The sequence below is a fragment of the Rhopilema esculentum genome, chromosome 12 (assembly GCF_057945365.1).
Source record: "Rhopilema esculentum isolate cy_ngs chromosome 12, ASM5794536v1, whole genome shotgun sequence".
In the NCBI taxonomy this organism is placed as follows: domain Eukaryota; kingdom Metazoa; phylum Cnidaria; class Scyphozoa; order Rhizostomeae; family Rhizostomatidae; genus Rhopilema; species Rhopilema esculentum.
The window spans coordinates 5,452,392-5,473,945 of record NC_142826.1 but is presented as its reverse complement, the minus strand read 5'-3'; the positions used below and the strand labels follow the sequence as shown (position 1 = coordinate 5,473,945).

Here is a 21,554-nt window from a genome sequence, read left to right as displayed (position 1 = left end):
TATTCATTTATCTTAGTTGCTGTAAGTTCTGTTTGCTGTTTATTATTTTCAGCTGTGTATCTTCTTCAGGAATCTTTAAGATAAAATCTCTAAGATAAAAAAAAATCATCACATGCCTTTGGCATAGTATTACACGATGCTGTAATAGTTGTCTATTATGTTCGTTTTATTATATTTGGTACAGGTGTGAAATATTATCGTATTTACTAAAAAGAGTGCCTTCAATTTCAGATCTAGATAATCCCAGGCTGGATGAAAAATCAGTGATGACCTACGTGTCAATGTTATACCAATGTTTTGCAAAAATGAAACACGAGGAAACTGGTGGAAAAAGAGTTGCCAAGGTAAAGCACAAAATGCAGATAAATGAGACATGGTCGAATTCTGTTATGTTTTTTGCATTTTACAGCCTTGAATTGCTTTCCAGGTTGTTTTTATGACCAGACCAACCAATGTTGATATAATCGCTAGGAGTAGGTTCTTCATCACTCTCCACTGTTTTTCTGAGGTTCTTCTTCGAAATTAATCTTTTTTTAATGCGTTACCCTCAAATATGATATTTTCACTTTACCAGTAAATTAGCTTTACAGATGTTCGTTAACTTTGTCTGGACCTGTGTTGAATCCAGCTATAACGATCATTAGACCGAACTTTCATATATAACGAACTAAACGTCTGTTATTTTTTATTTAGCCAAGCTAGTCCTCTGTAAGTTCTCTCTGTTAAATAATTTTCGATATTAGGCACCAATTTTTAGGTCTCACTGCTTTCCTCGCTAGAATAGAACTTTCAATCTTCTTAATTTGAATGCTCGTAAAATCTAATGGAATCTTCATTAGCTGAGCTTGTTGTTATAAAGCGAAAGACAAACGGACAGGTTATCAAATAGAATGCAGTTTGCTGCTTCGTTTTGAGTTGCTTTTAGAGCCAAAGCTTTGTAACAGGTTTTAGAGTGACCAGTCATCCTTTTAGAGTTGTCATCTTCTATTCTGTGTTTATGGAAACAAAAGTTAGAAACCGTTTTTAATTCTTTAAACCAGGGAGTAGTAAGAGAGGGCAGATGGGCCTGCTCCCCGGTGTCCTAAAGGTCTCCAAACCAAAACATTTGCAGATCTAGGAACAAAAACTCGTAGTGTGTGAATTGCAATGTGCAGATGTTCTGAATTAAAAGATGTGCGCATGTTGCCGCTCAACCCTCTCTTTTATAACTGTGTTGGTTTTTAGATGTTTGTACATTACCTCTGCATGTTATCTTAATATAGTCATTTCTATATGTCTGTAAAACAAATTTTGGCCCCCTCCCCTCCAATGTCAATATCGTAACCATCCCCATGCTTTAAGCGACGATGCTGCGTGAGTCAGTGACTCGCACTTTACTCTTCACAGTCCCTGTGCTGAACTTGTTGCGTTCAATGGTATCAAAGTACTGATGATGCTTGGCATCCTTTATTTTTTGTTAATAATTTATATTAATTTCAACTGTTTACATTTAAACTGTTTGACTTTACATTTCCTCGGTGATTTCCATAGACTGAAATTTCTTTAAGTGCCTTGGGGCGCTTAGTCCTTTAGATGATATTAACCCTTTTGCCTTACTCCTTCTATGTTGCTCTCATCGGCATTTCCTTTTCTCTCTTTTTTCTCTTAGATCCTCGATGTTATCATAGACATTGACAATATGAAAAAGAAATACACGAATTTGGTTCAAGAGCTTCTTGAATGGATAGCAATGACAATAAAGTCTTTGGACGGGAATGTCCCCAAAACAAATTCTCTACTGCAGAAAAGCATGAACGAATTCAAGGCTCTTCGCTCTGTCGAGAAACCCCAAAAGTAAGAATGATTTTTTCTGTTATTTATCGATTATTTAAATCACCCTTTGGAGCTTTTTAAGAATTTGCCACTTTGTTCAAGTAATCGAATATTGCCCAATAATCAGTTCTGTTAAGGTGCTTTTGACGAATGTAAAAGTGATTACAATGTGCGTGGGCATAAGAAACATAAGATTTTTGAAAAAATGAAGGGACTTCGACACGTTTCTTAGTTAGTAGTGTAGAATTTTCTCTGTTTTTTCTTAAGATGTGTAGCCACGATATCGTAGTCTTTAAAGTGAGTGATAGGTTAGACAGATAAGCGATAGATAACCGTAAAATTTTACAGCATTTAAGGCTTTTTCAACATTAAACATCGAAAAAAACACCCAGTGTAGCCTGATTTCGCATGCACTTCCTGGAGGCTCTGAAGCTGTTGAAAGGCCAGGCAATCGTTGAAGTAATTTTTTATGGACAAATGCTTAGGTATAATACTTTGTACATTTGAAGCATTCACTCATTCAAACTATTTTCAAAACGCCGAAAGCCCTTCCTTTCTGTAGATATCAATCAACTTCTATGTATCTGATAAACTTTTGCTGATTACAGTTTTGCACTTTTCTGTCAGATGTTGACCAAATTTTTCATAAAGTGCTTGAATAATTAATTCATTTTGACAGCTTGCACGGTAATTGGAAGGGTGACCTTGCACTGACGGACCAAAATCCACAATCTCAAATTATCGTGCTTCTTTTCATTATAACATCCTCGCTACTTTTTGCGCAGTTATAGAGCTCTTAAATATGACGTCAAAATTTTGTAGAATTTTTCTGCAATGGACCACATTCCTTGAAAAGATCAGCATGAAATACCTCTGGATATGCAAAATCAGTTTATTTTGTTTAGCATTGGGTGAGATATGGCCAACAAAAAAATTATGTTTGCTAATGGATTAATGTTATTTTGGCGTTATTCAATAAGTTTTGAATTAATACTTTATTACATCGATTTGATCTGAAAACAGCATGTGCACATTTGGTCATATCTCAGCCAATTTGTAATTTAACTTATTTTGTTGTTTCAAGGAGTTTTCCACGATGCTCGTTCTGAGTAACTTAGTCGAAATTAGAAATTACTAAAGAATGACTTTTATGAAAACTCTACGCTAGGAAATATATATACCCAGTTGTATATATTTCCTAGCGTTGAGTTTTCGGTCGATGTTCTGACATTTTAAACTCTGAAGAGTGTCAGACGAAAAGCTTTAGTTTACTAAATGTAATCTTTTTTCAAAGCCATTTTCAAGTTTTGTACCACCAAAAGATTGTTTGTCATATTTTAAGATATTTCCAGTTTTTTTGCTCAAAAGTTTCGATTACTTCAGTCCTGAGTTTTAGAGCAACGATTCCGAAATAACTTGTAGTTTGTGGCTGCTCAAAAGATTTGAGGGCTTATTCAATGCTCCACGTTACAGTTAATTGATATCGGTTTGCCTTTAGTCCTGGGTGTCAATTCTGGGTGTAATTCACTTCTATCAGTTCAACCCTTCTTGGACTTCTCTTATGACATTTTAACCATGTCATTTTTGCAATGTGTAATCTTCATGACATGATTTTTAGATACAAGGAGAGAGCAAACATCGAAGAGCTGTTCTTTGTAATCCAAACAAAAAGCAATGCATACAGACTGCGACCATACTGTCCTCCAGATGGTAAAGGTTTGAAGGACATCAATATAGCATGGCAGCAACTCGAAAAAGGGGAACACCAAAGGGAAATAAGGTTACGCGAAGAACTTGCGAGGTACGGTTGTCGTAATTTCAACATTCGAAGTTACGACGATGACAATTTGATTGCAGATGGTAGAGATAATGACGAAGTTTTTTATTCATTTCTATTGATTTTCAGAAGTGTTGATTTCAGCTCTAATGTGTCTTGCCGTAAAGTATTTTGGGCAGTTTAAATTGCCTCTCCAGTCCCTTTAGTTAATACAATCCCCTTAATAATCCCCTTTTGTTAGCTTATCTAAAAAAGTTAAGCTGCTAACCATTGATGTTTTATTGGTTTGCCAATGTTGTGTTAATTTGTGTGTTATATTATGTTATATATGATATGTGATTTGTTTTGATTCACTGTGATTTGTTTTGATTCACTGTGATTTGTTGTGATTCACTGTGATTTGTTGTATTCACTGTGATTTGTTGTGATTCACTGTGATTTGTTGTGATTCACTGTGATTTGTGATTTGATAATATCTTGCATTTCGAAAACTGAATTGTTCTTTGAATTGGAATTTTTCTGTTTGGTGACACTCTGCTACGTAAGTTTGACGTCACAGCATCTTTAAGCATTATAATTCGATAAATAATTTGAATTTTGTCATCAAAAGGGCTTCTCACATTAAAAGCCGCAGCAACTATTTTTTATTAAAATTGGAAGATAATTTTTTGCTGAAAAGGCTTTTTAACGAAATATTAGATAATATAGAAAAGTATGAAGTACAACTCAACTCGTAAATACTTGTGGTTTTTTCCATTTTTGTTCTCACTTATAAGGTAGCTGAAACCTCGCGTTTCTTGACATCAGACGTCTTCTAACAAAGCAGGAATGAATCTATTTTTAGAGATGATTGTCTTTTATCAATGGGTTTTTTATCGTCGTTTTTCATTTGTGTCTCAGGTTGTATGGATTTATGGTCTTATATTTTGCAGGCAGGAGAGACTGTCACAATTGGTCGAAAGATTTGAAAAAAAGGTAAAAGTATATATTTTTGTAGTAAATATGTTACTTGAAGTTCAAAACTTTTTTTAATTTTTTTGTTGGGCGTCAATTGCTGATTTTGTTGAAAGTTTGTAAATTTTCAGCATCTAAATTTTTCGAGAATTGCATTACCGCTGGTTTGTCCGTAGGCTAGGCTGAGAGAATCGTGGCTGGATGACATGTTAGCTGTGATTGAAACGGAAGAGAAATCAAAGTCTTTGCAAGTCTCTGATGCAAGCGTGAGTCTTAAAAGACACGAAGCATTGGAAATTGACGTCAAGGCTAGGGTAAGTGGCTTTTACTGGCAAAGTATGGTTTTGGTTCTTTTAGGCGGTCCTCTAGGGCGGTTGAGACGAAAACTGAAGGTTGTGGGTAAGAATCATGGTATGGCCAATTTTATTGATACTCCCTGTCTGTCCACTTAGCATCGAATTATTACTTAGTATCATAATTCCATATTTCCTTTTTCCATCAAAAAATGCGTCTCTGGAAATGAAAAATTCATACTGACAATATGCATGCAAGAAAATACTAGATGCACCCACCTGCGTAACAGCAAGCAAGGTTGATGAAGCGTTTGAGGGGAGGGAAGGTTCGCTTGAGCGTAGGGGAGGGGAGGGGTATTCAAGTTTGTGTTTTTCTTTTTCAGATCACTTTCTTGTCATCTAGTTTGCTCAGGATTACTGCAGTGAAAACTTGATGACAAACTTAAACTTTAAATGAATATTTTAAATGATATTTGCATATTAGAAAAGGAAAGGTGGGTATGTTGGATTCATCTAACGCTAATTCTAGAGTATATTAGTTTTACATGTGGCTTTTCTTGGCAAAATTTCTTGAAACTTAGAACTACTTAATGCTATAAAAACATCTGCCGTCATTAACCAATATTTTAGAGAAGAAAACCCGCAAAGCGAAGATTGATATGGATATGGCTTTGAAAAAAGCAAACCTTTAGTAAACTTAAGCTTTTCTTCTGACACTCTTCAGAGTTTAAAACATCAGAACATAGATCGAAAACTTTATGCTAGGAAGTATATATACCCAGTTGTGAGCCGAAATAGGCTAATCAGAAACGCAAACATATGACTGTTAAGGTTGACCAATCAGTGCCGCTTGCCTATTGAGAATGTTATCAATGGAGTCCTAAGGTGAAAACGAACTCCTTTCGATCCACAACTTTGTATATATATTTCCAAGCGTAGAGTTTTCTATCATTATTCTGACACTTTAAACTCTGAAGCGTGTCAGACGAAAAGCTTAAGTTTGCTCAAATGTTTGCTATTTTCAAAGCCATTTTTAAGCTTTGTACCATCAAATATTGATTGATAAGAATGTTAAAGTTGTTGTTATTAGGGATTATTAAGTCAATCTAAAAAACTCCTTATGTCCGTTTTCACATCCTTATATAACTATTTTTATCGTCAGGAAATAAAGATAAAATCAGTCAATGATATCTGCGCAAAGTTGTCCAGAGAGATGTACGAGGGATTTCATGATATCCAAGGAAGGTGAGAAAGTGGCTTTTCATTAGAAAATGTGGCTTTTCATTTGAGAATGTGTATCACCAATACCGCTAAGGCTTACATCGGCAGAACCTTAAGCCGTGCTCTTTTTACTCTTAGTAAAATATGTAATCTGTCATTTCTTCAGATCAATATCTTCCAAGATCTACAAGGTTCAACGATTTGACGAAAGCGTTGAGATAAGGCAATCAGTATCTCTTATAATTTCAGAATTCGTCTCCCTTACCTAAGTAAATGGAGAAAAGCAATGTCTATATGATGTTTCTATAAAATTTGAAATTATTTTGCGGAGAGGTAGGCGAATTCTAACTCAAAGAAATTTGAATTCAGACATCTTTTGAATGTATTACCTCTCGACAATATGTCTAGACACTATCAGCATTTTTCGATGATTTGGGTTTAATGTATACACAGTTATAGTGTGTGATCCAAAACGATTTAAGACTTTCTCGCTAGCTTTTGTCATTCAAAAAATTTTGTCTCAGTCAAAAGGAAATCATTCTTCGCTTGGTAACCACTGATCCCATTCACTCTCACCATTTATTCTCCAATTTGCGCAAAATAATAATCTTTCTCTCCTTTTTTAATTTCCACTTTTTTTAATCTGCTGAGCAATTTGATTAGCTTTTAATGCCATCTTTTATCGTTTTATTCACTTTTTATGTCCAGTCTAGCATTCGGCAAAGTCCAAAAGCTTGTGTCTACAGACCGCATTCTATACCTGAAATATCTTTTGCCTCAGGAAGCACCTCTCCTAAGAAGCACCTCTCCTAAACATTTGAAAGTTTTACCCCTGATATATTGAAGGTGCAGTTATGTTCAAGGATTGTCTGATAATTATACGTCTGATGTTAATAACCATCGATAAACTTTGTGGAGCAAGACGGTCAAACTCACATTAAGCCTCTCTCTGAACTCGAAAAATCTTTCGATATGGTTCACTACATTGTTCTTCCTGATACAAAATCCTGTAGTGTTAATTTGTGCAATATAAACTTCGATTCTTAACTGGAGATTATCATCTAATTTGTTTCCCAAATAGGTCATTTGTTACAACAGCAATAAAAAAACAAATACCACAGGGATCCTGCCTTGGACCCATCTGACAATTCTTTCTGTTAATGAGTTTAGAACTGTCTTAAAAGACTGCGAACAAAGGTGTTCGCTGAGAACACTAATGTTCCAATATATTCCATCTGTTTTCATACCATTCGTTCTGCTTTAAACACAACAATAGCACCGTAAGCATTTCAGATTAATATCACAAATACTCTTTTTTGTCAAAACAAAATAGGTTTATTTTTTATATATGATAACATTATTTATTTAAATGACGTTATATGTCCAAAATATTTTTCAGGCAAGACCAGGTTTCCAAGAAATGGAAGCACTTGTTAGATCGATTGCAAAAGCGAAGGGTGTTCTTGGTTACCTTGTGCGAGGTTACGCCCATCGTTTCTGAAATTGAGAAACTATGCTCACAGCTAAAAGAAGCTGAGGTTTGTTCAACCTTTCATTTGATGTTCTGTTATTTTTCGCTTGATGTAGCAAAGGGATTTTTCGCTTGATGTTCCTTTAACAATAATTTCTTGTAAAAATAGTGTTTCCACTGCGAAATATGCTTTTGCGACCTAATCAAAATCCCATTTATTCATTTTCATTTTTATTCATTTATTCATTTGTTTATACACTTCAATCGTCCTACAAACTATTACCCCATTATCAAAAGACTTGTATAAAGGTAACATGCTAAAATAGACAAAGTTTAAAATCAAAATACTGCTGAAAATTAAGCTAAATCTGAAAGTAATTACAGAAGTGAAGAAGTTTTATACAAATATATTCATAACTTATCAAAGTGTATCAGGAAAATTTTTCTTTCTTTTTCTTGGACAGATAATCAGTTTACACATTGATAAGTTCAAGACTAAATAGGTTTCTAAATATATCTAAGCTGCAAACATCTTCCTAAAAATATATGTCGTGGGATGATCTCAACCTTTTTTATAGTACGTTATCTGCTGGGTCAAGGCCCATAACTGTTATTTTTGTTAATCTTTGAGATATGCTAGTTTTAGCATTATCAGCTGTTTCAAGCTATTATCAGCTTTAACCTTCAACTGTTTCTGTTGGCATATTTTGTCAGACCAATCATATAAACGGAAACCAGTTTTTCTGTAATCCTTTCTGTAAAAAGTAAAACTGCTGACGATCCATTGCTGACAATTCAGCTGTTGTTTCTCCCAACCTTTTCGAACTTCCCACTCCAAATCATGTTGTTTTGGTCTGTGTTTGGAAGAAATTTAGAAAAATTCAAGAGTGTGCTGTTGAACAGTAAAAAAGATTAGAACAAGTATGTTCGGGCTGGTACAAAACAAGAGAGGAGAGGAATGAACAATAACCAGGCTTAGAAATGGTGAGAGATAAACAAGGAGGGGGGGGCAGAAATAGTAAAAATGAAAAAGGTAGCATAAAATGGAAAGAAAGCGCACTATGGCTATCTTTTAAGGTTTTGAAATTCATTTTCCAATTAACTGTAAATGGACTCATATGAAAAGTTATATCGTCAGAAAGGTAATGACTTTTGCAATAAGATTGAATTTATATATATATATACGTTATCGTGAATAACATGGAATTAATGGTGTATTGAGTAAGCTAAATTCAAATTGTCAAAGGCCAACCTCTGCAACAGGGGCGGACAATTGGTCAAATATTGAGGGGGGGGGGGGGGGGGCAAGCCTATTGTTTAATATGATGACGTCGCGTTTCCCCATTGTTTTATAGAACAAAAGACCATTGTCCTCCAAAATATTTTGGGGGCGACTGTCCCCCTCGCCCCCAGGTGTCGGCCACTGCTCTGTCATCATTATTTTAATCACTATCAGAATTATCTGGATGCTCGCTCGTCGTCATACAATCATCTCCCGAATCTAAAAAACTTCGGTTTATAATGATTATAATAGTAATTTCATTTCTTTATACCGTACCTCTTCATTCTCAGTTGGTTTTTCAAGAGGTCGTCATAAGTTAAAAGTGCATGAATCACCTAGATACTTAATTAAATTACTAATTGTTACTAACGAAAATATTAAAAAGCAAAACCATTTACCATATGAATAGAGGTAAAAGCCTTGTACAATAGATGTTAGATTAATATAATGATATATTTATGTAATGTTTGATTGTAAGGAAGTAGAGGACTGCTTGGCTTCTTTTGTTAGGTTGTTGCAAGAATTTGAACCTATAGGACAAACCTAATGATTGTCGTTTCCGAGATTCTGTTTTTAGTCTCTACGACTCTTGCCGAACTTTGGCTTCTTCTAGTAAAATGGTTTGCAAATATTGAGGCACAAGGCCATTCAAGGATTTAAAGATCATGAGTTTTATGTCTTTATCTACCATTTCCTTGAAAGTTTTCAAGCAAAGACTTTCAAGCAAATGATCCTTAGGAGTATCATAGCCTCTGCAGTCTACTGAGTTCAGTTTTGAGCATAGCAGCAGTACCTTTGGTTTGGTTACACGGTGCTAATTTATAGGCTTTTGATGCTGTTAGGAGGAAAAATCTTCTTTATTTACTCAAGCATTCTTATTGTCCGTGAGACTTTCCTTAAAGACTTGCTAATGTGTTTCTTCCAATTGAGATTCAATGTTAATACCTATATACTTAATGCCATTTGCACCTTCTAGTTTTTATGACGTATTTTTAAATCAAAATGGCTGGCAGAGACTTACGCTTTTGACAGTTAACAAAGAGTTGGTCTTCAAATCATTTAAAGACATTCCATTCCCCATCAACTAGGTAGTCGCGCCACTTATTACATTTTTTGTCGAGGGATGCACGTCTCTCGATAAACTTACCTCTTTCTCACAAAACCTGTTATCTTGTCAGAATATTATAAAGTGGGGAAAAGTTTTTCGCAGGTGACTAAATTTCTCCGGCTTAATTTTCGTCAATTTTTCTTTACCCGACTAGTAACTTCCGTTGATTTTTATGCTTTTTGTACGCCCTTTAGGCTAAGAACTGTACTTTGAACGTAAATTCTGTTGTTAACATTAATATTTTTCATTGATATCCTTTCCATAGATATCCTCTCGCGCGATTATTATATTATTTCAACTAATTTCGCTGTGAAATAATTTTGCTTCCTTCAGCAATCTTCACACTTTTAATTTTCTCAAATTATGTAACTTTTGTAGAACTTTTGTTTCTCGTAATCTTTGTGCTTTCAGTTTGAAAGAAAATGATGACTTTCTCACCTCTAGATTTACTTCTTTTATGTCATATGGACATGGTGTGCGTATCTTTTTGTTATATCCACTGGGTTAAGCTGTTCAACTGCACATTTTCAATCAATTGCGCATTTTCGCTAACAGTAAAATTCATCACCTGTTAAGTACTCTGCTCGGCCCACGTGCTTAGGCACACCAGGGCCTTTCTCTGGCTTCTGCGTTGAATGCAAATTTGTTGAGATAAATGCTTCTAGAAACAGTTTTTGTCATAAATATTAAAGGTCCATCATGGACAAAGTAGATTTAAGACCAATCTCTTTTGGATGTTTGTAAAAATACGAATTACTTACTTGTCTACGAAAATTCTCATGTCACATGTCACAATATTGTTTTTTAATCACAATATAGGGCTATAAACTCCCTAGTTGCCAACCCTTAAAGAGATGAACGCAGAAGAAACGAGGCTAAGCCATATTGCATTCTGCTATCATGGTTCTTGTGAATCAAAAGTCCTTGCTTAATAGCATTACGATGCATCTTGAAAATGCAATATTGACAAAGTCAACACTGGAAATGTGTCAAAGCATCCTCTTTACGACTTGTTAATATCTACGAGATTTCTTTAAAATGTAGCATTAGGACTTTTTTAAATAAGGAGTGGTCATACCAAAAAACGCCCCTCCTCCCTCATTTCTCTTATCCTTTTTGGCTTAATTCAATGGGGACTCCCGCTTTGTTGATCCTGTTCGCGGCAAATCAAGATCTGACGCCTGTGATCTACTTGTTGAATGTCTTAAGCCCTGGCTAAACGGTGTAATAATTTTGACTTCTTTTTAAATAATTGCTGACGTTAAAAAAATTTTCTTCTTACGCTGTCATTGCATGCCAGTGTTAAAAGTATTTGTTTGAAAATCCTTATAATCTTTCGATCCTATAGTTTTTTTGTGTACAATGGTCTGAATTTTTGAAATTTTTGAAATTTTCAGATACGTGTGTAAATACTAATAGCAGGCAAAAGCCTAGTAAGGGTGTTAAAAAGGCCCTGTTCTTTTGCTTTGCTTACCGACAGAACGTTTCTTTCAGATTAATATGTCAACTGAAGAGACTCGAAAGGACCATAATACATCGGATGACCAGTTGCAGAAGCACAAGCTCCTCGAAAGCCAGCTGAATGCACACGGAGGACAAATACAACTGATTACGTCATCTTGCAATGAGCTTATTCAAAAGAAGCATCCACACTCAACTTTGCTTCAAGAGAAGTTGCAGCTACTAACAAAGAACTTTGAGGTGTGAAATTAATTTGTTTTATTTCTGCTGCTATGGCTTTACAGGTCCCTTGATCAGGGTATTTTTGCATTAAAGAATTTTGTTAAACATGCAAGTTAATTTCAATTTTAGTATCTTAAATGTTATATAAATATTTGTTTTTGGCTTTTGGCTTGGCTTTTTCACGACGTTTTTTATATTTGAACTCTTGTCCAGAGGGCTCGTCATGGATAACATTTTCAGGCAGTCATGCATCTGCTAAACTCTTATTGCTATTCCTTCAACTAAAGTTAACTACAAAACGTAGACAATACATAATATTTGATAGATTATGTATACATATTATAAGATATATTATGCAATTAGTTTTTAATGTTAACATATGCATGTTGAGTACTCTTCTTTCAAGAAGTAGCATTTTAAATTTGCAGTTTTATGCTCACGTTTCTTTTTTTAATGAATAAGGAAACCCAACGCTTTTCTTTGCAAAACTGACCTCCTAGCTCAAATTTGTTTCACAAGCTTTTTGGAGGTACTTGAAGGCAATCGAAAGATACGAAGCAAACAGTTTCATATCTTTCTCGTTTCCACTTGCGCAGTCAAAATATATTAGATAATTGATCAACTGTGAATTTCATTTTTGAGAGGATGGTGCTCTAAAGTGCACACACGTGCCCTTTGAAGTTGACATATATTTAATTCTCCTAGTTATGAGAATCTTAAAAGGGAATCTCAATTATTAACGGTACTTTTTCAAGCTTATCATATCGTTTCCGATGAAAGCTTTTTCCGACAGTTTTTCCGCCATTTACCACGATTGAGACAAAATTTCAACGCCTTACTTTTATTTTCTAAACTTGATGTTTTTTTTATCTACCCGCGTTGTCTTGCTGCTTCCCACGGATATTGATGAAATCAAGCACTTCTCGTAAATACCGTCTACAATATTACCTTGGTTGTGATCCAGATAACTGGTAATACCAAAGTCATTCTTTTTTTGTGTCGAAAGTCTGAGAATTGCCTCAAATGTCCTTTAGATAAGGCCATGTCAGAGGAGCTTTATCTTCCACAGCAATTTAACATAATACGTTTCAAAAGTGATTATAAATGTTGCGTTCATGGCTTGAACGACAAGGATGAACACTCGCAAAGCAAAATAGCAAACAAAGCATAAGAAAAATGCGTAGTTAACAAACTGAAATCAGAAAGAGCAGAATAATATAAGTTTTCTGTAAAAGAAATATTTTGTGGTTTGATGGTATTGTTGCATGAGTTGTCTCGTTTGTGTTTTTTCCATTTTATTTTCACTTAAAACTTTCAGTTTATGTGTTCTGTATTCTGATTTTGTTAGACATTTATACTTGAAGCTTCACGTTGAATTAGTTTTCCGATTGTTGGCCATTTTAATGCTTGAATCTAATGTGCTGCCGATCTGCCGATCCGCACTGTTTGTTATTATTATTATTATTATTTTTATTATTATTATGGACAAATCCGGAATTACATCCATTTTAATTCTGGTTGTTTTATTTTTCTCAGTTTTCCCTTTTACCTTACGATTGTTATATTCCGGATATTTTCTTGTAAAACCAGGCTAGCCAATTGCAAATTACCTTGTAATAGTGAGTTTTGTAATTGTAGTTTAAGTTGAATTGAACATGAAATTTTTCCATAATAATAATAATAATCTCAACTGCAATGCTGTCAGAAAGTCAGAGAAATATGCCAACCTCATATCTGACTTAAATCATCGGTTTAAGTCTGTTTCATTTGTCAATCTTTCCACCAGTTCTCTTGGTATTTTTGGCAACTCCTGCAGCTCATTCATCGACATGTGTGACTCTTTGTCCATTGATCATCAACAGAAACGCCATCTCATCTCCAAACTTTCAAGCATCTCCATTCGCACAATATGCTATATTTTCTGCTGTAGAAACAAAACTTGGACTAATCCAGAGCTACTCCCCTTTTTAACATTTTTTTCCTTTTCTCATTATTACGACTGCAATAGTTTTATTTTGTAAAAACAGGCTAGCCAGTTACAAATTACCTTGTAATAGTGAGATTTGTAATTGTAGTATTAACTGGAATTCAAAATGAAAAGATTCCATTATTATTATTCTTGCTGCCGTGTTTGTTCTTTAACTGTGCATTTTTTAAAAAAGACTTTTGAAAACTGTTCCTTATAGCTTGGAATTTCAAAGTTTCTTCAAAGACATTGCTTTGTCTTGTTGTAGTCAATCGCCACATCTGTTGAAATATCTGATTTGGTATACTGTTCTTTGTCGTGATTAGGATGTTGTGCAATCTTCAAATTTTCGAAGAAAAAGGCTTGAGGAGTACCGGGATTTTAATCTTTTCAAAGAAACTGTGAAGAAAGAAAACGCTTTTATCCAAGAAAAAGCCCAGTTAGCTGCCTCGAGAGAAGTAGGCAAAGACCTGGTTTCTCTTACACGATTGCAAACAAAGTTACAGGTATGTGCTTTTTAAGGTTCTTTATATTGTTGAAAGTAGTTTTGGAATTGAAATGTTTTGAAATGTTTTTAAAGGGTCCTAGCTCACGCAAGATATTCCATGTATGTGTTCTCTGTCTTGCGTCCAAGCTTCATGCTCTGCTACTAGCGTACACAGACCAGGTAATTCCTAGAGATTCAAGGTTATGTTAATTTATGCTAATTATTTCTAATATTTTAGCAAGCATATGCCCGAAGTATCATTTTTATGAACTGGAAATCTCTAGGTACTGGGTCAGGCTTTGTCTGAATCTACTTAAAACATTACGCTAAAGAAGCAACATCCCTCATTTTCAGCTGCTTTTTTCTGAATGTCCTTGTTATATATTCTGCATAGCACTATTTTCACAACATTCAGCGATAAATGTTCACAAAAACAGGAAGAAATGCTATGAATTCGCTACAAACATCGGCTCTTCGACGTCAAACGAGCCCATAGTTATTTTTTCTGTTTCCCAAAATTGGGTCATCAACGTAGGAGCCTGACTAAACTCTTGCTGATTCGTTGTGTCGGAAATGACATATAAATGGGTTTTTATAATTAGTTCCCAAAATATGATAATACCTTGTTCGTTTTCTCTTTTGTTTGTGTACGAATCCGTGTGAAGACAAACTCATTGATTTATCCTGGGTCAGGCTTTGTCTGGATCTAGTTAAAAACATCGCGTCATTTGGTAACCGATGATTACAAAAAGTGTACAGCAGCCATTCTTAAACGCCGGCCCGCAGCAAGTTTTTATCCGACCCGCCCAGCGCTTTATCTCACAAATATATTTTTGGCACTTTGAAAATTTTGAATTCGATTTAGTTTTGTTTTTGGACTGTTCTGATATTTTCTTTTTCTCTGCAGTAAATGATAATGTGCGTCCCGTTGACCAGTAATTGGTCCGAAAGAGTACGAAATGCTTTTATTTTCTTTACCACTTTCTTACACTTTACTGCTCATTAAATAACCATCAGCCAAATTTTTTTTCCAGTAAATAACTTTATCGTTTATTTGATATAAGATTATGTTCTTTACAAGAATTACACCGTTTTGTAAAGGCTAACGACAAGAAGCTATTTGTACCTTCAGCGAATGCGATTTCTTCCAAAATTGCAGAACTTCGGGTGGCTCTAAACATAAAGTTTCTTTTGCTTTCGACCAAAATAAATATCTAGCATGACTGATGTTTGTTTCTCGTCGCATTCCGCGATGTTTTTCCAAAGTTTGTTACATCAAGCTGTGAATGTTTAATTGATACAATAATTGATAAAATAAAATAACGACTTCGCACAAGATTGAAAGTACGACATTTCGAGCATAACTTTCACCAGGTAAAAAGAATGGAAGAAGTAATGGTTAAAAGGAGAATAAAAGAGTATAATCGAAAGATAAGCTATATGGAACGTGATAGAGATACGACATATGAACCAACAGAGACGCCGGAAGCTTCATGATGCGGCGGGGGCAGAACCGGCAGAAAGGGCACCTTGGGGTGTCATAGTTTGCTCCTGAGACAGATCGGGAATCGCCAAGGCGCTTTAGATTACCTAAAAATTCATTTCAGAATATTTTTGCAGTCACTTTCTTGCAATCATTTAAAAAGTTGCACAATTTTGTTACGTCTTACTAATTGCTTTCACAAACAGGAATCATCGAGAGCACCCTAACCCTTGTTGTGGGCCGGTTTTTTGGTTTTTTAAAAAGCAGATCGAAAAAAAAAACATTTTAGATCATCGCCCCAAAAGGTCACCCTTTTGCTTATTTCGTATAGCACCTAAGCAATTCAAGGGCATTTTTTGGTTATGTAGTTGGCAAAAAGAGCAACTCGGTGGCTGCGAAGGGGCAGGTAAACTGAATTTCGGAAAAGAGGAGTACGTGCCCACTGTACCCCCGGTTCCTACGCCTTTGCTTGAATTTTAGACATCATTGATGCTGTGACTGATATATCTAACATATGCGAGCCAACGTTGCTAGCAGTCAGAAATCTGTGCAGCATTATCATGAAAGTTAAAGATAACTTATCAACGAGAATGTTTTTATTGGTCAAATTTCTTTGCAAATCAATTTTCAGTTCTCATCAAATTGGAGAATATTGACTTTTGTCTTGCATGTAGGTATCTATCCTCGGTACCAGGAGTGATCTTGATACCTATTGTAACCAGCGTAGTAGGTATCAAGATCTGCTTGAAACCTAGATTTTATTAGCATTCAAAATATTAATATGAATTGATATTGCTCGGAAATCAATTTCTTGAAAAGGGCACTTTGCTGCCCCCGTGCTGCCCCCGTGCTGCCCCCGTGCTGCCCCCGTGCTGCCCCCGTGCTGCCCCCGTGCTGCCCCCGTGCTGCCCCCGTGCTGCCCCCACACCACTAGGGCAACGGGGCAGATGAAAATATATGACTCTGGTGCCCTTGTGTACCAAGTTTAAGAATAATATGTTTTCGAGAGTTTTGCGTTGAATGTTGTTGTAAGGTGCATTGCAAAGTCGTGTGATTTTCATGTTGGCTGGTGTATGGCCATCTTCGTTAAAATGAATGGAGACTATGCATCCGGGACATATGGTTGTGAATGTACATATGTTAATGTTCATGCCGCTAAAGGGGTTTAGTCCGATCGTTGCCATAGTTTTTACAAAGATTAAAGACATTTTATCCGTGTTTGCTGTAAAACCATAAGCCAACAAGGAATGGAGAGAAGCCGGCTCTCAAGAAAGTGCAGTAGCCGATTTGAAGCAATGCCCTATTATGTCTATTCGCGTAAAGTGTTTTATAAGAAAGAAGCTTTTCAGTTGTGCAGCAGTTGTTTTTTCACTGGAGTTCTTTTCAGAGTTTAACTGCAGCAATCATATAGCTTCAGCTTGACGATCAAAGAGTTTTTACATCTATATCAAAGAGCTCCCCTCTTTATAATACTGAGACCGTAGACGAAAGGCGAAGGTTGCTTTCTTGATCATGCTATTCTTAGAAACAATCCAACGATTGCAGAGCTAGTAGTCTTAGGACCTGTCTATATGGAGAAAAACATCCCACCTTCCAGCCTGTGAGCTGAGAGGTGAGATCCCACACTCCTATAAAATCCTTTGTATTTTGCGCCTCGCGTTTATGTCACAAATGAGCCGGACCGTTCAGACGAGCTCCCACTGCAGGATAGATAGGATCTCACTTGGGATGGGATGAATTTTTCCATATGAACGCTGGAAGGTGGGATAGAGGTGGAATGTTGGATTAAATATTTATGTAAACGCGATCAAGTTTTGTCGCAACTTTCAGCTCACAAGCTGGAAGGTTGGATGAATTTCACCTAATACAACTAGAAGGTAGGATAAATCTACTCATGTAAGCAGACCCTACGACCAAACATTTGTGAAATTCTTCAGATTTTTTGCCAGGGCTGTTAGGCCTAGCAATGCTTGTATGTCAGTGCAAACAAAATGAGCAACGATGCGCGTAAATTCTCTGTTGAAACTCTTTCATTCTAAACGAAACCAGTTTCCAACCTTGGGTGCTGCTTTATCATGGCCTATATCCTCAGAGTTTTCCAAAAAACTGGGTCGTTGATTTCTCGCTTGAATTATGGCTGAATCGCTATTTTCTGACGTATCTGTGTGATGTTTCTTAAGCTCAGTTTGGTTGCCTGCCTAACCACTAGTCCCAGGGTGCAAAGCGCAAATTTGCAACGATGTCGTAATTAGGGTAAAGTTCTATTCGCGAAGACACTGCACAGATTCGTTATAATCGTGATTTTCCTCTACAGAATTTAGATATGTTTTCCAAATAATTAAAGGTTGTCAAAAACTTTTACATGCTAGTTCATTCTGAAGTTAAGCGAGAATAATGTATTTTCATGCCATTGCAATTTTTACTGGTCAGAATCTAGAAATTCTCAAATTTAAAATAGGCTTATGCAATTGCAGGAAATGATACAGAATTTCTGTTTTAGAATATAAATCAATGCTTTGTTTTTTATTTTATTATCAATAAACTTCAAATATATCCTTTAATAATAATGCGTTTTTGTTACATTTCTCTTTTGCTTGGCATACGAGTTCTAGTTGATAGAAAGCCTCTTTTGCGACAAATTTGTGATTCAATTGACATATGTTGAAATGAGCCAATTTTGTATGTCAGGGTCCTAGACGAAGGTACTTTCATTCATTTTTGTTGTCATCACTGTCATGAAAAACGTGCGATGGAAACAAAGTTGCTCGCAGCATCTGAGCATCCATTTATTCATCCACTCTTGCTCGCGGAACATTACAGCTATGTAGGATAGAATCAGATATAAGACTCTACTGGAAGCAACTCTTTGTAATAATCAGAATACATAATACAATCACCCTGATAACACTAGAACTTATTTCTATTACTACCAACTTCGAGAATTTAGTTAGGTATCTAACTCCAGGCTAAATATTACTGATAACTTTAATTGATACAACCTTTAAAACTTATGCTACGTAATTTTAAGGGTACGGCCTTTTAACGATCAGTATATATATATATTTACATCACTACAATTTTAGTTATCAATTTATTTACAGAAATGTTGCTTTTGCATCTTCTCAACTAACTATAAACTACAACAAAGCTCAAAATTGTGGTTTACTCATCGTTTCTCAAAGAAATTGCCAATGTTACTAAGTAGAGTATTTCACTTTTTATTAGTAAATTCATGACTCTTTTGTGAGTTTTCCTAAAAAGAAGTTCTAAATTTACGGGCTAGCAGAAGTTTACAACTGTTAAACAAAGAAAATGAAACATTTTTATTTTTAAAAACAAATTGCTCCGTGCGAAGGTTAGGGGAAGTGACTGCGTCCTGAATAATCACTCTTGACTAATTTGTTGTTTGTGTGGATGCCAGTGATCTTTCACATTTCAGCCTAAAGCCTCGAATTTATGTGTTCAGGTTCCTTTGTATATCATGCAACCAGAGATTAAGATATCTTCATTGTAAAACGTCGATAAAGTCATTTAACGATCATTCTAGGTGATCTATCGGGGTGTGGGTCTTTCTTGCTTGCTTTCAGTAGTTGAAGGGATCCATCTGAACAATTTGTCTGCGAAATAATGTGCTGGGAATTCTCCACCTCATTGTTAAAAGTTTGTAGCAAACGATTGTTTAGTTTCCCTCTCGTACTTTAATTACTTTTACGACAAAAGTTATTGCCGTATTTAAAACTCAAATATACTACATTAGCTAATTAGTTTTTAAATATTCTACACGTTGGCCGGATAGAATGCAAGAAGAAGTTCAATAAATTTTTAGGCAAAATTTAGTTGATTTAACATAAAAGTAAAAAGAGTTTAATGCCAACATCAATGTTTTGATCGCTGGAACGGAACTGATGTTTTCATGCACGCAACCGTTTGAGAAGAAATTAGAATTTTCACTTCAAATTAAAGAGATTATTTCTCACAATATGTTAACGTCTTTCTTGTCACCTTACGACTGCAAAGATGCCAGAATTCATGCATAATGGTCTGCTATACAGCATGTTTTTGACAATAAGATTATTTCACTGACGACAAATGTCAGCACATGACGCACTGGTAACATGAATCTTCGCGCTTTCAGTTCTGGCGACAGATTAGGCTTCAATAACAGCGGGCAAATCCAGTATTTCTTCTGAAATACAGACCGTCGTTATTAATTAAATGTTGCCAGGACATTAACTAGTTATAGTATACATCAAGTGAGACTTGTCGCCCTTTCTGTACTATTGTTTAGAATTTGTTCACATATTTGTTGCCGACTGTTCGTCCTTCCTCAAGCAGATCACCCTTGTCCACAAAAAAGCCTTTTTTGAGTTGCGCAAGTATTTCTTTCTTCCTCACTAACATGTTTGTGGATAACCCGCCACTGATTTGTTGCCCAGCAAAAAGTGTTTGGTTTTTAGAAGCGCGATTTTTTGGTTAAAGTCTTTATATTTCGACCCAATTTAAGGAATTTTTAGCTCTTTTCTCCAGTCGTCAAAGTTATTAGCGGCTATATGTTATACTGCGCGCTACACAAATTCAGGCTCACGCAGTAAAAAAACCCAGCGCTTGACGGCAGCACGGATAGCCTTATTCATCACGCAGAGCAAGAATTGTTTGCCAATGGGACAGGCCATCATCAAAAATAGTGCCCAGTGACCTATGATGGAGAGCTGTAGCTTATCAAGCACCTCAAAGAAAGATATCTGGTTGATGATGATTATGGGTAAGTAGCAGATCGTGATTGTGAGGAACAGGCCGACAGTTACACTTGCTTGCTTGATCTCGACGCGTCTTCTTCTAAGTCGGGTTTGTGGAATCTTGCCGCCGACAGCGCTTAAGCGGATCTTGCGGTATGTTCTCATCGCAGTTATCATTATTCTTGTATGTATACAGAGAAGCAATGCAATACTAATGTACATTATAATACTGCAGTACTTAGCTGGAACTCTTGCCGTTGTGTTGAATTGGAGTATAGTGAAGGAAATGATAACGGTTACGTTAAGGGCGATACTTATTCCAATTGCAACTCTTGTGTTTAATATATTTGCGTATGTCAGCGGTTGGTATAGGAGCATGTAGCGGTCGACTGACACGGCCATAAAGGCAAAAAACGACCATATTGATACCAGATAGTGCAAATAGTTTGTAACATCGCTGAGAATTTTATTCGTGTTGAAGGATGTGCCTTTGATCCAAAGTATTAAATAGGCAGTCGTACACGGTTGAAGCGATATCGCAGAAATCAAATCGATAATGGTCATATTGGCAAGAAACACACGTGTTGCGGCGCTGAAGTTTTGGGCCTTCAGTATACCGATCAACGCAATGATACCAATAACAAATGCAATGACATTAGATATCGAGTTGAGAACGCTTATTGCGTAGAAATTGCGCACGAACGTTGCGTGTGTTACGCTTGGCATCACCAGCTGCAACGTAAAGTTGCCAGTGCTTTCATTTGTTGCAGTCATCATGTTTATTGCCACTGCCTTAAATAGTTGAGTTGTTTAAAGCAGCCTCCTGTTTTGAATTCTTACACGCCCCAAAAGGCATAGGCCTGCTGTCAAACAAATTCTTTTCTCCCTTCAGTTAGTTTGGCAGGTCGAAATCCACACAAAATTCTTGCAAACAATCTGTAAATCTCTTGCTAAACTCAGACAACAGCGTTTTGTTGCTGTTTACTTGTGTTAGGTTCTTCTTGATATGAGCTTTGCTTTGTTCTAGCTTTAAACTTCCTCCTCGCCTTTCTGAAGAACCCGTATGCTGGCTCTATCCATTAGCATGCAGTCCTTGAAAAAATTCAAAAAATATTCTTTCATATCAAAAAGGTCTACAATTTATCACATTTACGGAGAACTAAGAGATCCCGAAAGCAAAACATCGTCAACGTAGCATGGAGATTGAAAGTCTCCGTTCGAGTTTAATTGAAACTTGTCTTATCAGCTGGCTTTTGACGTGAAAACTTGACGGCGGATGGG

The 21,554-nt window shown here is 36.0% G+C and overlaps 2 protein-coding genes across 5 annotated transcripts in view; one reads left to right on the top strand and one right to left on the bottom strand.

Moving 5' to 3' along the window:
* The window catches only part of LOC135681118 (spectrin beta chain, non-erythrocytic 5), a 129,706-nt gene that overhangs the window by 6,037 nt on the left and 102,115 nt on the right, over positions 1 to 21,554 (top strand). Inside the window, exons 8-16 of the mRNA XM_065195419.2 lie at positions 232 to 344; positions 1,649 to 1,833; positions 3,431 to 3,613; positions 4,522 to 4,564; positions 4,720 to 4,857; positions 5,999 to 6,081; positions 7,457 to 7,595; positions 11,413 to 11,619; positions 13,894 to 14,073. Coding sequence (XP_065051491.2) covers positions 232 to 344; positions 1,649 to 1,833; positions 3,431 to 3,613; positions 4,522 to 4,564; positions 4,720 to 4,857; positions 5,999 to 6,081; positions 7,457 to 7,595; positions 11,413 to 11,619; positions 13,894 to 14,073 — 1,271 coding nt within the window. The remainder of the gene's footprint in view (positions 1 to 231; positions 345 to 1,648; positions 1,834 to 3,430; positions 3,614 to 4,521; positions 4,565 to 4,719; positions 4,858 to 5,998; positions 6,082 to 7,456; positions 7,596 to 11,412; positions 11,620 to 13,893; positions 14,074 to 21,554) is intronic.
* Positions 16,063 to 21,554, bottom strand: part of LOC135681127 (uncharacterized) — a 47,637-nt gene continuing 42,145 nt past the window's right edge. For all 4 annotated transcript variants that reach the window (XM_065195430.2, XM_065195433.2, XM_089111738.1 and 1 more), the window contains exon 3: positions 16,063 to 21,365. In XM_065195430.2, coding sequence (XP_065051502.2) covers positions 20,103 to 21,050 — 948 coding nt within the window. In that variant the 5' untranslated portion in view covers positions 21,051 to 21,365 and the 3' untranslated portion in view covers positions 16,063 to 20,102. The remainder of the gene's footprint in view (positions 21,366 to 21,554) is intronic.